General features: G+C 39.2%; 1 protein-coding gene across 1 annotated transcript; it reads left to right on the top strand.

The window, feature by feature from the left end:
- The first annotated feature begins 2356 nt into the window (after positions 1–2356).
- On the top strand, positions 2357–16385 carry LOC107556773 (protein PAT1 homolog 2-like). Its single transcript, XM_016239978.1, has 19 exons — positions 2357–2483; positions 3392–3550; positions 3805–4083; positions 4167–4232; positions 4316–4369; positions 4451–4606; positions 4732–4809; positions 4920–5068; positions 5860–5934; positions 6008–6131; positions 6352–6472; positions 6572–6669; positions 6778–6828; positions 8450–8592; positions 8675–8831; positions 8903–9043; positions 9201–9298; positions 9663–9803; positions 15669–16385. Exons 1-19 carry the CDS (start codon positions 2463–2465, stop codon positions 15700–15702), a joined length of 2145 nt encoding a protein of 714 aa, XP_016095464.1. The 5' UTR covers positions 2357–2462; the 3' UTR covers positions 15703–16385.
- Positions 16386–17182: the final 797 nt, after the last annotated feature.

Below are 17182 nucleotides of genomic sequence, written 5' to 3'. Positions count from 1 at the left end.
TTTAGGAATGAAAAATCAATCACTTCTTTATCCGTTTCTTTATCAATAATTCAGTTTCACAATTTGGATCACAACGGTGGCAACTTGGACGGTGTCCAAACAGCCGACAGAGCCAATTTCTGGGAATATTTTTTTGTTTTTTCAACTCTTACAATTCCCTCAATACTTACAATTCTCTCAATATAATCTTTATTGTTCATTTAGTGTATTTGTTTTTAATTGTATTGCTTTTTCATTCCAGTTAAATCAAAGCGCTTTTACATAGAACATATTTGTCACACACACATATTCAGCTTTTCACACAGCGCAAAGCAGCCAACACAGTTAATCATTCAGCCAAAACATTCAATGCTTCAATGTTTCCACCATTTTGACGCACATACAAATATTTTTACAACAGATAATGGACAAACAAAGACTAACAGTTTAACTTAGTCTGCAGACACCTAATTCAGCCGCCCCTCCCTCATAAGCACCCCTCAAAGCCACGCTCCACCGTCTGAGCGGCTCTTTGATTCCTGGGCTTGATTATTTTGGGAAGTCCCTGAACAGGTTTTTAGTGTCCCTTCTCGACACTTGTGTACACAACTTAATACTCTGATCAAAGCAACCCTTCCCTCATAAGCACCCCTCAAGGCCACGCTCCCCCGTCTGAGCGGCTCCTTAATTCCTGGGCTTGCTTATTTTGGAAAGTCCTCCCCCTTAAGTACCCCTCAAGAGACACGTTCCCTCTTTTCTGAACGGCTCTCTTGATTCCTGGGCTTACTTATTTTGAAAGGTCTTCGACCCAGTACGTGCCCCTTCTCGGCACAGCACGATGCTTCTTATTTACAACTTATATACAAAAGCTTTCTACTACTCTAAAGCATGTGAATCTTTTGACATCTGGAACCTCTCAATTCCACTTTTATTTTACTTAATTTAGTTCAAATCTTAGATTCATTTATTGGTGAAGCCCTGTCTCAGATTACCATCACAGGTGTGACCCTAGTCAACCACACAAACAGTCTTATTTCCAATTTAAGCAAAATATTGCCTACCTCGTTTTTTCGGGGCGCCCCTTTTAGAGATCTGTTTGTATGGCAGTCCAGGTACCCCACCCACGATGATCCTCGCAGACGTTGGACTCCAAGCCAATCCTGTTCGTGTCCGGAATGGCTTCACTCAGCCAGGTTTCACTGAAGCCCAGTGCAGCAGAGTTTGAAAAGTCCTTGTTGGTGCGGGTGAGGAGAAGAAGTTCATCCGTTTTGTTGGGAAGGGAACGGACATTCGCGAGATGAATGCTTGGGAGCGCAGTCCAAAAGCCACGTGCGCGGAGCTTCACCAGGGCGCCGGCGCGTTTCCCTCTTCTGCGTCTGCACGCGCGTTTGGACAACACCGCTGTACCTCCGACTAGAATGTCCAAACCGGAATCAACATCAATCAAAAACCGGAAAAATGTTGTCCGGGATTTGCTGCTTAATGTTAAGGAGTTCGTCTCTGGTAAAACTTATAGAAGAAGAATGACAAAACATAGAACAAACAAACAAAAACAATAGAAGAATTGCGGAGCTCAGCGTCCTTGCTGCCATTTGCGGCGCCATGCTGATAGACCAACAAATGAACTCCTCATATAGAGCCGTGAAGAAATGGCGTGCAGTTGAGCAAATCAAGAATATCAAATACACTGGGGGACAGTTTAGCGGCCGTATCTAATTATTGAATTATTGGGGAAGACGTGTCTCCCTTTGCAGTGTTGCCAAGTTTCTTCAAGAGAAATAAGCGACCTGCTCTGAAAAAAAACACCGGCACATTTTCTTCAAGGAACAAAATGACCATCACGGCATAAATGCACTGAATTAAAACTGATTTTATTGTCCTCAAAACTCGTAAGACACTTGCAATCCATCCACTTTCCCTGGCTATTTAAATAATTATTTCCCTTTCTATATAAATAATACATTATTTATAATTAGGCCTATGCATTAATTGCTGTTAATTTTAGAAATGTATGTTGCATCAAAAGCGGCTTTTAATTAAATAAAGATGCTTACTCAAATTACTTAAGATAGACTGTTAAAAAAAATCACTTTGTGTGTTCAGTTTAAACGCATGCAACTATGTCACGATTAATAGCTGTTTGGATGGAAAAGGAACTTTTCCAAAACAGAGCAAACATGCCTTAACTACAGAACGAACAGAGCATGGATTGGACAGAGAAACAAAATCACACACGGTCATACATTTTGTCCCAGCCACTAACAAGCCCAAATACAAAACTTTATTCTGTACATAAGCCCAAAATAAGCGGACTAGGCAACTATCTATGTTGGTTACGCCCTTGCGTAAAGTGCCACCTCCAAACGCGCAGGTGTGTTCATTTCCAAACACTGATAAACACGTGTAGCAGCACTGGTTGCTGTAGACGTTCAGCGAGTGTGGAAGCTTAATGAAATATTTCACAAAAGACTGACAATATTTAAATGGGTGATTCTGAACGTCCCGTAAGTACATGAAGCAATAACACTGTGGATGGGTTGCACATGTGAGTTGGCTATAAGGAAAGCCAATGGAATGCAAATTGCTTAAATCACAAGTTTACGCATTCACACGTAATATTATCGCTATCACTTCACAGTAAGGTCCTATTAGTTAGCGTTGGTTAATGCACTTACTTACAATAACTAAAAACGCACAATTTATCTGTTATAGTGTTCATTAATCTTTGTTAATATCAGTTGATTAAAAATACAACAGTTGCTAGTCGATGTTTGCTCAGTTTCATTAAATATGAACAGATACAACTTTTTTTTTATTGACTAACGTGTTAATATTGTGATTAATGTGTTAATGTTGAAATTAACTGAGATTGAGACGTGCTTTAAAAGTGTAGTTTGTTAACTAATGTAGTTGGGTGATGCTAATAAATTAACCTTATTGAGAAGTGTGAACAATTTCTTTGAATGCAATGCAAGAAAAACAATCCTTAACTGGTATTGGTATTCAGCTTTATAGCTGATAAAAAGTAGGCTAGGTGTTCATGTAAAGTTTTAGGTTAAAAGTTATGTATTTATAAGAGTGTATGTAACCGGTTGTAATTTGTTTTCCCCATTTGTAATCACCTTTCTACAGTTTACTTAAATGTTTCATTTGTGCTTACATTTATTTCTACAAAAACAAACTTTAAATCATTAAATACTAGAAGATTATATGTACGGTAATTAAATGGGAGTAATACGGCTCAGATAAATGACGATTAATTTTAATACTGATATTAATGTTTTAATTTTTTATATTAAAGATTTTAAAAAGCTGTATTTGGAGTATATCATGTCCTGATGTATTTACATTAACTTTAAGGTTATTGTTAGCAATGATTTATAATACACTTTGTTTCTCTTTCTGTGTTCAGGAGAAAACTGGGGAATCTGGTCCTGATGCCAGCTGGCCAGAGAATGGGGATCAGTGGAGCGACAAAGGAGAAGAGGAGGATGATGAATGTGGACTATTGCAGGAAATGGCTGAAGAGGATGAGGAGATTGACCTCTACAATGAGGAGACATTTGGCTTAGGTATTATTATATTATAAAATCTGTAAGCTTACTGGAATTGGATATCATGCACAAACTGTGACTGGGTTGGAATCCAATATATAATACGTTTAAAATTTAGCTAAATGTCTGAAGCTGAAATTTTCCCATGTATTTCTTTTTCTGGGATGGGTAGAGATGAAAATGTGTTAGATGGATTTTAATCTCTTGAAGCATTATCACTGCATTTTTTTTTAAACTAACTCTCTAAAATGTCTATGAAAAAATGAACTCCGATGAAGCCACAAGTGGTGATAATCCAGATGCTGACCCTTTGGATCTCCTGCTGCTGGGTAGTGATAACTCCCCAACACCACGGTCTTCACCTCCTCCACCACCACCTCCACCTCAGAGATCACCTTCCCCTCGCAGTTCCCATTCACCCTCCAGACCAGGATCTCGCGTTTGGCCCCACACTCCAACAGGCCGGTCTCAGAGAGGGAGAGCAGGTCGAGGGCAGCTGTTTGATGACCCAGCTGTGGTGAAGACTGTGGAAGGTCGACCGAGCCTAAAGGTTTACCTGCCTCATGTTATTTTAGAAATGTTGGTGGGACCTTAAATTAAGTACTAACCAGTACAATTTCTTTTTTCCCCTAGAGTCTTGATAGTGCCATTGTGGATTGCAGCCTCAGCTCCTACTGGGAGGACCTCAAGTCAAATACAGTGTGTTGTGTTCAATATTTTGCAATGTTTTCCTTTTTTTGGTTTGACCTGGAGTGTAATATTTGCCACTGTCTTTCTCACAGTGGATGATAGCACCTCTAAAGTCTAGCAGGCCACCTGCGGCATCTTTACTTCAGGTGCTCAATCAAATCTCAAATGTGTGTTTTGCAGCTACAACACAACCATCTGTTGATTACTTTGATCTTTTTACCAATTAGGACCAGGCAATCGTGGGAGTCATTGACGGATCAAGACATGGCATGGTCCCACATGTTTCTCCAAACTTTCTGTCTCCTATGCAACCTTTTTCTACTAGCCGGGGCAGGAGAGGACTTCCTTTTGTTGGGTCCTTCAACCAGAGATGTCATTATCAGGTAGTGGGGTTTCTAATGAATGGAGACTGTAAACATTTTACATTCTGTAAATATGAGTGGCAGTGGTCTATGCTAAACGATCCGTGACTATGCTAGAATGTTGAATCTATCTGTTCTTATCTTAGGCACAAAAGAATGCCATGGTTCCTTGCTCTCCCTTTCGTCCCCAAAGACTCTTTTCACCCCAGCAACAATACAACCAGGTGAAATCCCTTGTTCGTACTGCTAATTCAGCCTTCTTGCTCCAGTGGCGCATATATATATATATATATATATATGTATGTATATGTTTTATTTTTTTTTACTTTTTCAGCCTGGAGGTTTTCTGTCACCTTCCCATCCCCCTCCTCTCTCTATCCCAATGCCCCACACACACAAACTCATGCATCTGCAGTTTGGGACTGACTCCCCCAGGCCTGCTCCATTCTACAGCCCATCCGCCAACACCATACAGGGCTTCAGGTTAATGATCTACTTCATAAAGGAAAAGTTTATCCAAGATTAAATATGTATGCACCCTCATGTTGTTCAGAACCCTTCTATGAAACACAAAGGGAGATACTTTGAGTGTTTTTTTTCTTCCCTGCAGATTTTTTTTTAATGTTTTTTTATGACGAGGAACTGGCTTAGCTCCAGGAGTGATCAAATTATATATACCAAGTCATAAAATTGACTTTTCTAGTTACTGTTTCGACAATAGTTTTTATTTTTTTCTTTGTCAACTTTTAGAGCACCAGGTCCTGTTGCCCAGTTCCATCCCCACTTCTTGCTCCAGTGGGGCATATATATATATATATATATATATGTATGTATATGTTTTATTTTTTTTTACTTTTTCAGCCTGGAGGTTTTCTGTCACCTTCCCATCCCCCTCCTCTCTCTATCCCAATGCCCCACACACACAAACTCATGCATCTGCAGTTTGGGACTGACTCCCCCAGGCCTGCTCCATTCTACAGCCCATCCGCCAACACCATACAGAGCTTCAGGTTAATGATCTACTTCATAAAGGAAAAGTTTATCCAAGATTAAATATGTATGCACCCTCATGTTGTTCAGAACCCTTCTATGAAACACAAAGGGAGATACTTTGAGTTTTTTTTCTTCCCTGCAGATTTTTTTAAATGTTTTTTTATGACGAGGAACTGGCTTAGCTCCAGGAGTGATCAAATTATATATACCAAGTCATAAAATTGACTTTTCTAGTTACTGTTTCGACAATAGTTTTTATTTTTTTCTTTGTCAACTTTTAGAGCACCAGGTCCTGTTGCCCAGTTCCATCCCCAGCATAAGCGGCTTTTGAGTCAACGACAGCAGAGACCTCACAGGTGTGGGCAAAGAGCATTGCCTTTACTTGGGAACACTGGTTTTCTTTATCTGAATATAAAATTTAATTCACAGAAAGCCAGTGAGCTGGGACCCATATTCCCAGATCATGTCTGATAAAGAGAAGGAATGGATAATCAGGCTGCAGATGATTCAGCTACAGAGTGAAAATCCACATCTGGATGACTACTATTACCAGGTCTGTTTCAGTCCTGAACTGCTTAGCCCTCCTTAGCAAGTTACGTTTAACTACTGTTTGATATCATCTTTTTTCACAACACGATCTTAGTAGCGGTGTTCGCTTTGAATAGTACATTTTTATTTTAAATGTATCTGATTTTTTTTATTTTACAAATGTTTGAAAGATAAAATACAAAGAGAAACGGTTGGATGTCAAGCATAGTTGTGCATCTCTGCAGGAGTACTATCAGAGGATGGAAGCCAAACTTGCTGAAGAGGAGTTTTTGGGTGACCGATTAAAGAAGGAACCGCCTAAACTCACAACCCCTTATGTTACCAAAACACTCTCATATATCCCAGGTGTGGTGTGCTGAGCTTATGTAATACCCATTTATAAATTTACCCATTAAAAAAAATTTACAGTATGAAAAGTTGGCAGTAATTCTTGCATTACTTCAGTTGTCCACATTGAAGGTTCGCTTGGGCAGGTTGCCGTGTCTACTTGTTTCTCTCCTAGACGAGCAATTGATGCTGTTCATGCGAACACACCTGATGAGGTGAGTTGATTTCTTTGAGGCTGCAAAAATAACTTGTGAAAATTTCGTAAGGGGAACTTAAAAAAAAAAAAAAAAAAATTCTAAAATTACTTTTTATTTGGGCAGGAGCACAAATACAGTAGACAGCAAAGGTTGGAGGTGTTGAGCACGATTGAGAAGGTAGAGTAACCACTTTTGTATATTTGAATACAGTTTACTTTTGAATCTTAAAGTGATTTTTGGATTGGGCTGTAAATTTGCACTCTTACGGTGTCCTAACTAGATGCATTGTCACGCCAACCAACTTCCTTTCATTCCTTTTACTGTAAGGTGCCTGCAATCAAGAAACACCTAGCATTAGGGCTGCAACTCTTCATGTACCGTATCTGTGCCAAACTAAACCGATCATCCTCTGTAGTCACCCCCGAGCCCAGCCCTAGGACCAAATGTCCAGTTTTCCCAGGATTAGTTCCTTACCCATGGTAAAGAATGAACTGTGTAAAACGCTGCAAAAGTGGACCCCGGATTTAGAATGACAAAGCTGGGTCGGTTTTAATTTGTGGAAGGAAGGGGCACTGACAGGACTGTAGCTAGGGGATACGGTCCCCAGTTCAGGTTGTTACTGTGGGCCTTGGTTGAAATGAAATCAAATTTTACCACTCAATGCATGCTGATTTGATCAATTGGAATGAAGTATTCAGGGTAGCAGTATATTTTATTTGCATTTTTGCAAACTCAAGGTCACTTTACAAATATTATACAACCCGATCTCACTGCAATTCCTACATATTTCACAAGGTGGTCAATTCGTACGAATTCATATGACCTCACTCGAATCTGTGCCATTTGCAAAAAATCTAACGTATTTTACAAGGTGGTAAATTTGTATGAATGACCACCCCTAAACCTAGTGAGGTTGTACAGATTCATACGAATTAGTCACCTCGTAAAATACTTACGAACTGGTCATGAGATAGTCTTGTATTATATCAAGAAGACATGACCGCAGGCAAGGAATCGGTACAGATACACTGAGCGTAGATAACATCCATCACATGAATCGGGCCATAAAGTTCAGGAACAAGGATCAAAAAGATGTTTTGAAATGATGTAATGATGAGAGGTTGAAAATGTGTTGGAATAGAATTGCGGAGGGGGAAACTGCAAAACCAATTTTGCATTTGCTAAAATACAATTACAAATCAAATCACCATTACATATGAAGTGTCAGTATAATGAGTTCTTGTATTAATATGCAGGGCTTGTTTTATGGAGGGCTTGGCTAAAAGTGGCTAAGAAACTATTAACTACAACACTTTATTATAAAAATGTTATTTAAAATGTATACAAATTAATAAAACTAATATGAGACTCATAGGTTTACAGATATTGCTCTCTGGCGGCTAAACATTGAAATGGCTATGACATTACATTGCTTTGTTTACTGAAATCGTGTGACTTTGGCAGTTATATAAGTGTTCCAAACCACCGATTCGAAACCCAATACAGTAACGGATATGACTATGACTCTGCTTTCTTCAACCCTTTTGTTTTTTACAGTTGTACATAGTTTTGTTAGAAGTGGAAGAGGCAGACAAGATGAAGGCAACCTATGAGACTCATAGGTTTACAGATATTGCTCTCTGGCGGCTAAACATTGAAATGGCTATGACATTACATTGCTTTGTTTACTGAAATCGTGTGACTTTGGCAGTTATATAAGTGTTCCAAACCACCGATTCGAAACCCAATACAGTAACGGATATGACTCTGCTTTCTTCAACCCTTTTGTTTTTTACAGTTGTACATAGTTTTGTTAGAAGTGGAAGAGGCAGACAAGATGAAGGCAACAGTGTCTGACAAAGATGAGGAAAGGCAGTTGGTGCAGAACATTAAGAGGAAGGTGGAACATCTTTACAATGAGCTGCGGTGCACTAATCTATTGTAAGAAACTCTTAACTTTCTGTTGTGAATGTACAGTTTAAGATTCTGATCTCATATACTCCTATGGTGTTCCATATCCCAGGGACTCTGGAGAGGAATTTCTTTCCTGTCTAATAATATCAAAAGGAAAGAGGATGCTGGCCAGACTCCTCCCCTTCCTTTCACATGATGAATCTCTGCATATCCTGGGTGTGGTGACCAAACACCTTCCAGTATTGATGAGCAGAGATACAGATGAGGTCTGGACCATGTAATATTGTTGTATCAGTATCTATTTTGAATTTGTGATCCAGCTTTTACCTCTTCGCAGGCTCTGCCTGTTATGTATCCATCTCTCCGTGCTGTGATTGATCGACTTGCATTCAATCAGCTAATCAGAATTCTCAAAGAGTTCACCGCAGCACTGCCTGACTTGAAAGACACACGGTTAACATTGGCCTGTCAAAACAAGGTCCGCTTTTACACCGTTGTTTTTAAATTAAATTTGTCTTTTTTTCGGTGTAGTTTTAGTATGACCCCGTTAGATGATGTTTAGAAGTTTAACCGCTTTACATTTTCTCAGGGTTGTCTAGTGGTATTGCTATCTTAAAATAGCTTTTTGTTTGCAGTTTGGTCTGTCGCTGTTGTATGCTCTACTCTCACAGGGAGAAAGGATTTTATCTTCTGACCTTCCCATGGAGCCCAGCACTAGAGATTTTGAGACCTGGTATTGTTTGTGCTTGCCCTCAAATTATTTGAAACAACTACTGAAACATCGCTCTCACTCTCTCTTGCTCTCTGAAAGATATTTAGCAGTTTTTTCCATACAGGCCCAAGTTTAAGGCTTAAGTAATTTAACATCTAGAATTCTGTAGATACTGTATTGCTCATGGTTCTGTTTGTTATATATGAGAACCAGTAATATTTAAGATTTCTTATAGTGTCTCATAGTTTTCAAATATATTGTGAATGTCAGGTTGAAATCTGTGTTCAGTGAATGGAAACAAATTTGTAAAAAAAAAAAAAACATTTTTCAATGGCATGTTAATGTTAAAATGGCTTGTTGAACTGTTCTTATGGCACCCATCCAGGACAGACACTGTATTCCATGTGGCCCGGCAGCTATCCCAGACGATTCTTGTTGAGCCACTTCTTCTGCCCTCCAACCTGCTAACACTTTTCTGTCGATATCTGGACAAGCGGACTGTACACCAACTAAAGAACAACTTGGAGTGAGTCCAAACACCGCACTCAGTACTCTGCACTTGGCATATCTCTTAGGACAGGGGTGTCCAAACATTGTTCATGGAGGGCAATTGTCCTGTAGAGTTTAGCTCCAACCCTAATTAAACACACCTGAACCAGCTAATTAAGGTCTTACTAAGCATACTAGAAACTTCCAGGCAGGTGTTGAGTTGGAGCTAAACTCTGCAGGACTCCGGCCCTCAAGGAATGAGTTTGGAGACCCCTGCACTAGAATCTTCCAGGCAAGTGTGTTGGAGCTAAACTCTGCAGGACATTTTTCCCAAAACGGGGACTTTAATTGGTGCATTTTTTAAATTGGTAATTCCTTGGTTCAGATCACTTTCACAAAGCAACATTTCAAAGCTTATTGATTTATGCAAGTTGGCGCAAGTAAAACCGTCCTCTCATTGGTCAGAGTGCACCTGTTTGTTCTGGGATTCCTCTCATAGCTGTCATCCATTAAGATGAAGTGATCAGCTGTCGTTAGCCGCATTTCTTATATAACATGTCACACGTGAGACGCACCAAAATGTGCAAGACACAAGTGCAACTGTCAAATGTCCAACTGTCAAACTTGCACTATAATCAAAGACACATTATGGGGATAATTTGCCTAAAAATAAAAATTCTGTAACTACCCTCATGTTAGTCCAAACAATGTTGAAGCCCACAGACATACTTTTCAAAATATCATCTTTAGTGATCCACCTAAGAATGTCCTGCAGGTTTGCAGTGATGTGAGGGTAAGTAAATGACAGTTTTAAATTTTGGGGAAACTGTCCTTTTATAAAAAAAAATATAAAAAATAAAAAAAAAACTTCAATGCAGTGCAGACGCATCAATTTATCAACTCTAAAAATTTACAGTTTGGCCTAGTGAGAAGTAGGTCCTTTTTCATCTTCATTTGTATTTGCATGCTCTGTATGAATTGATGTTGATTGAGTTTGAATGGTTTTAGCACTTTGCAAAATGAAAATCTTCAAGCTAGTGTATGGTGGTCTGCATCACCATATTCCATCTCCTATTTTTGCCATGTAACTCACACTGTACTCCGCAGCTTTGACTGCTCTAAAATGAGATTAGAAGAGACCCAAAAGCAAATCAAAACATTTGAAATCTACATGCAGTTTACTGAAGCAGCCAACTTTCTGCAGGTATGGGGTCCATATAAATTGTTTCCCATTGTGAATATGGTCCTCCTACTCGTACATGCGGTTTCATGGCAGCCATGTTTGTAATAGTTCTCAGTTACCCCCTTCCAAAACAATTTTAGAACTTTCGCCTGTTGTAAAAGAGAACTTTGTGTTGTATCCCAAAAAATAACTTGCTGTGGCTCTGTGCAGAAAATATTAAAACGGATGTTTAGTGTGGTGGATAACGGTAAAATTTAATCTGTTAGCAGATTTGTATCCATGTATCCAGATTAAGAACCACTGGACTAAGGCCACATCCACACAAAGCCAGAGCTTTCCCTATCTGATCTTTTTTATTTCCTCGTTCTAAAAGAAAATTCCATGCACACGAAACAACTGAAACACTCTAAACGATGTAGTATATATGCCAGACCAGTATGTGTCGCTATAATTCTGCCACAGAGATTCACTAAAAACAGAAGACTTGGAGCATGGGCATAAACCTTGTGTGCTGTATACAAACATTTTTGCTTTAGTAATTTTTTATTTTTTTTCTTAAAGCTAATAGACTCCGCTTCTGCAGCACAAACACAAGCATGTAGTCTGCCATTATTGTTGTTGCTGTTACGTGACGATGTGCTGTTTGACTAGGGTCGAGACGTGGGGTGATGACATCATCGTTTCACAAAATATACGGATTGGCTGTACACACGAAAACACAAGGGCATAGTTTTCAGATTTATCCACTCTGGAACCCGGTTTTTTTAAAAAAAAATAGCAGTTTCGGGCTCCCAAAATGCTGGATCCATCTGGACAAAACGCCATATCCGTCTGGACGAAACGCCGATACGATACCATTTTTTACGTATATAGCTAAACACATCTCCGTGTGGACGGGGCCTAAATGTGTATACCAGGGGTGTCCAAACTCAGTCACCTCCACCTGTGTTCTGCAGTTTAGCTCCAACTTGCTTTAACACACCTGCCTGAAAGTTTCCAGTTTGCCTATTAAGGCCTTGATTAGTTGGTTCAGATGTTTAATTGGGTCTGGAGCTAAACTTTGCAGGACACTGGCACTCCAGGAACAGGACTGGACACCCCTGGTGCTAGGGGGTTAATTTGGCTCCAATTTTGAGTTCTTTTCCCCTTTCAAGGTATATTTTAAAGGTGATCTATTATGCCCCTTTTTACAGGGTGTAAAATAAGTATCTGATGTCCCCCAAGTTGTGTATGCTATATAGCAGGGCTGTCTAAACTCTGTCCTGGAGGGCTGGTGTCCTGCAGAGTTTAGCCCCAACCTTAATGAAACACACCTGAACCAGCTAATCAAGCTTTTGCTAGGCATAGAAACTTCCAGTCAGGTGTGTTGAGGCAAGTTGGAGCTAAACTCTGCAGGACACCGGCCCTCCAGGACCGAATTTGGACAGCCCTGCTGTATAGCTTGTTGAATTTGCCACTTTTAGGGTATGACCCAAAACACGCCGTTTGTGTTTGTACCTTTAAATGCAAATGAGCTGGTGCTCCCGCCTCACTTTTCAAAAGAGGGTGGAGCTTCAAGGTCTCATGCTCCTGCATACAAATGCTGGCCTTTGTAAATAAACATTCTATTATTAGTACAAGCCGGTTATTTTTACAGAAAACAGTTTAAAATTCAATCACCTGATTGTACTGTGCATTATAAATGTGCATTTATGAATTACATGGAGCACGGCGCGATTTAAAAATGATTGTTGGTCTCATGGTACCTTCACGTGCTTTGACAAACTTTATACATCCCACTTGTGATCATGAGCTCAACAAATTCAAGCGGTCAACTTCACATTGCTTTCATATGCAAATTTTAACTACCACTTTCCCAATTACGATCATTCTGGTAGTACATGAAGGCAGCATCAGCGAAAAACAGGCAGGGACAATAGTAGCTTTAGCTATCAATCAGGACAACGTGATCCCTCTTTCAGAAGCATCCTTTGCACAACTCCAGTGCTGAACTGGCCCTCGTTTGCAAGGCAGTCAGGCGTAAAATGATTGGCACAAACATAGGACTTTAGCTTTTTTTTGTGTTTTACTGTAACCTCGGTGTCCTCAGTGGCTCAGATGGAGGGAGTCTATGGAGACTCATATGTTAATTGGTGCATTCCAACACACGACACTTGTAATGCCTCTTTGGTGCTGACATTGTATCTCCAGCAGCTACAGCAAGAAAACCGTTATGGTGGACTGCTGCTTCTCACTCAGGGCAGTGTCTGTGCTCATAGGGCAGAGAGCGTCACAAATGGGCAGGACTTTTTCCCTATTATGACGTGTATGTAGGGAGGAATCTGAAACCTCTCATTTGGAGAGACTGTTTATGATTTATCTGGATTATTAAAAAAAAAAAAAAAGTGGGTGGATTTTTACCAATAAAGGCTGGCTGTTTTCTAGGGCTGGGACAATAAATCGATGCATCGTGAATCGAGAAATGATTCTCCATCTATTCTGAGATTTTCCGAAGGCATTGCTAATCTCTCTTGAATCGATTCTGAGCTTAGTTTTTAACAGCAGATGGCACTGCGTGCTCTAGAAATAGTTGTATTCTGCTAACAGTTTAGGGCTGCACTATATTGGAAAAACTCGCATTGTGATTTTATTTTTCTGCACTATGAAAAAAAAAAAAAAAGGGGGTGGATTTTTACCAATAAAGGCTGGCTGTTTTCTCGGGCTGGGACAATAAATCGATGCATCGTGAATGGAGAAATGATTCTCCATCTATTCTGAGATTTTCCGAACGCATTGCTAATCTCTCTTGAATCGATTCTGAGCTTAGTTTTTAACAGCAGATGGCACTGCGTGCTCTAGAAATAGTTGTATTCTGCTAACAGTTTAGGGCTGCACTATATTGGAAAAACTCGCATTGTGATTTTTTTTTTCTGCACTATGAAAAAAAAAAAACACCACATGACTTGAATAGTTTATTTGGGGAAAAAATCAATGATTGGGGTGATTTTGTAGGTGAGTAAATCGGCATAGGAAATTAACAAATTACAAGCATAGATAAATATAACACAGATACAAAGGAAATAAGCAGTGCTTTATATTTTTCAGGTAAGTCTTAACAGTATTCCGGTACAGAAATTGAATAATCAAATGTAAAATGCCACTGCATAGTCTTCACTGTATAAATTAAATCTGTGTTAAAGCTACAAAAGTGATTTTTCTTTGTTTTGTTGTTTGATTAACATTCATAACACAGAAAGCCTCCGGAATATTAAACTGCTGTAAACCAATATACTGTTACACAACCATTTTCTTTCTCAATTGTTTCTCTTCACCTAAGCCATAAGCAATTGCGTTTACAAGGATACTTGCAGAGCACAGTATTTCAGGCACAAATGGATGCAGGTGTCAAAAGAATTCAGTGTTCACGTGCATCTGCGTGGCTCTCACCGTGTCTACACCGGACACGAGCGGCATGGCCTGACGCAACAAAATACAATGAACCCATTATAATCGTTAATGCTGTCTACACTGGATGTGGCGTCCAGTGTAGACAGACTTTAGGGCCGTTCACATGTCGTGACTAAAAACGCGTGGAAGTTGGCAGTCGTGCCTTTTTCTCCTTTCCAAAGTGCTCGAGAGCTTGTGCTTTCGTGGCGTCTGCCATTGCTAAGCAACCGTGACCTGCGCTCTCCTCAACGGCGCGGAAGTGTCAACAAAGGATAAACGGATTTCCAGCACTGAAAATCACGTGCAGTAGCTCTGCTACTAAATGTATTTAAAAATGGGTATCTCTCTACAGCTGTCGCGTTCGGTGTAGACCGTGTCTGTGTGCGAGCAAAGAAAACAATCAGTATAAATATAATGATCAGTAGCCTGTACTAAACATTGCACATCCTGTGATGTGACTATCGCAGATGTGCACATCGCGATATCGATGCTGAAACGATATATCGTACAGCCCTATTCCAGTTCCTTACACGCGCACCATTTGAACCTAAAATAATCATTCATAAAGTTCGAAAAGGTTGAAGCAAATTACAAGGATGTTCACAGTGGGCTGTTTACATTGATCTCGCATCATAAAAGCAGATGTGCAAGTACATTTAACCACTTCGATTACTCAGCCGAACGTACAAGCGCTCTTCTTCGTAAGCATTTGAGTGTGTGGTTAAAAACTAGCCTAGAGCGCCATCTGCTGTGAAAAATTAAGCTCAGAATCGATTCTGAGATTTTCGGAATGCATGGTCATTTTCTCGAATCGATTCTGAGCTTAATTTTTCCACGATTTGCATCGCAATGCATCGATTTGTCCCAGCCCTATTGTTTTCACACAGGGCAGCCACACAACGCGCTCTTCTTCGTAAGCATTTGAGTGTGTGGTTAAAAACTAGCCTAGAGCGCCATCTGCTGTGAAAAATTAAGCTCAGAATCGATTCGAGAAAATGACCATGCATTCCGAAAATCTCAGAATCGATCCACGAATCGCAATGCATCGATTTGTCCCAGCCCTATTGTTTTCACACAGGGCAGCCACACAATGGTTTAAACACCTTATAAAAGTTATTTTTGTGTAATAGAACCCTTTTAAATGAAAAAAGTAATATTCTTTAGTCACAATATTTAGATGAATTCAGTACATCAACCTACACATGGCTTACTTCGCTTTATCAGTACATGAAAATTACACACTTTGTTTTTATTCTCAGATTTTTAAGTTTTTTTTTTCCTCCCCAACTGCAGATCAGCTACAGGATATCTGGCTGTAGCATCATGAATGAGCACTGACCCTATGACCTCTCTCCACACTTACCTGAAACCTAGGACGACGCTAAGCCTGAAATGAACTGGATTTAGTGATGGACCAAGTTCACCCAATATTTCTGTGTTTTTCCTGTCAACCGAAATTTCTTTTCCTCCTAATTTTTCCTCTAGTCCTGTCAAGGTCTGATTTGCACCTAATTGGCAGTTAGCACTTTTTTGACATGGCTGATATTCAGTCATTAATCATGACCATATAAAGCTGATCATGTTGGATTTGTGGTCTGCAGGTCTTCAGAGCGAGCTGTTGGGGTTAATGTAATTATACAGTTGCACTAAAGGTGTTGGGTTTAATTTGTGATTATAAAAACCTTTTGTTATGAGTCCAACTGTGTTCTTGGTGTTAATTTAGATACTTTAATGTTAATTACAAAAGTATGTATTTATGTGAAAAGTGCGGTATGGTTTCATTCGTTTTATTTTTGTAATGATTCGATCATTGTCATATCTAATATGTATTTGTCTCTATTGCAGAGCACATGCAAATAAAAAGTGTAAAAGCAACTGACTCAATGTAGATTGACTAAAAGATGTGAAACCAAATTTGTTTTTGAACCTTATCTTTTGATTTGTTCATTATATAGTGTGATTCATAATATAGCATGGCCTTGAGAGCTTTTAGCATTTTTAAAAGCAATTTCTTAAGGACCCATTTTGATTTAAGCAAATTAGTGAATACCACAAAGGTGTTAGACACTGTACTGTAAAAACCTATAAATAAACATGCATGCATACATACACATACAGGTGCGTCTCAATAAATTAGAATGTCGTGGAAAAGTTAATTTCACTAATTCAACTCAAATTGTGAAACTCGTGTATTAAATAAATTCAATGCACACAGACTGAAGTAGTTTAAGTCTTTGGTTCTTTTAATTGTGATTGATTTTGACTCACATTTAACAAAAAAAAACACCAATTCACTGTGTCAACAAATTAGAAATATATATATATATATATATACACTGTTCCTAATTATTATGCAAGTGACATATCAATAGGCTTTTGGTACGATAAACTGGTATCAGTCTCAGACAGGTTTGTTCAATAGTTTGCCAGGTCTTCTTAGGTAAATGGAAACCCTACTTAAAGAGGTTGTTCCACATTAAGCAAGTCACCGTTCTCATGCAATATGGTGAGGAAGAAAGATCTTTCTGAAGATGAAAAGTATGAAACAAAGCAATGTCTTGCAAAGGGCATCTAAACAAACTATATTTTGTAAAAAGCAAATAGAGATTATTGAACTGTCAAAAGATGTGTGAGCACAGAAGATCTTGGTCAGATAAAGATTTATTAAAGGTCCCATATTTTACACCTTTCTGGAGTTTTATTTTAGGTTTTGATGTCCTTAAGAATATACATTTGCGGTATAAGTACCAAAAACTGTCTCAATATATTTTTACAGCTCCTTTCTCAGGAGCTTTACTGAGAACAGG

The sequence above is a fragment of the Sinocyclocheilus grahami genome, unplaced genomic scaffold, assembly GCF_001515645.1.
Source record: "Sinocyclocheilus grahami isolate Dianchi unplaced genomic scaffold, SAMN03320097.WGS_v1.1 scaffold578.1, whole genome shotgun sequence".
Taxonomy (NCBI): domain Eukaryota; kingdom Metazoa; phylum Chordata; class Actinopteri; order Cypriniformes; family Cyprinidae; genus Sinocyclocheilus; species Sinocyclocheilus grahami.
The sequence above is the reverse complement of the archived record's forward strand: the minus strand, read 5'-3'. Positions and strand labels throughout refer to the sequence as shown.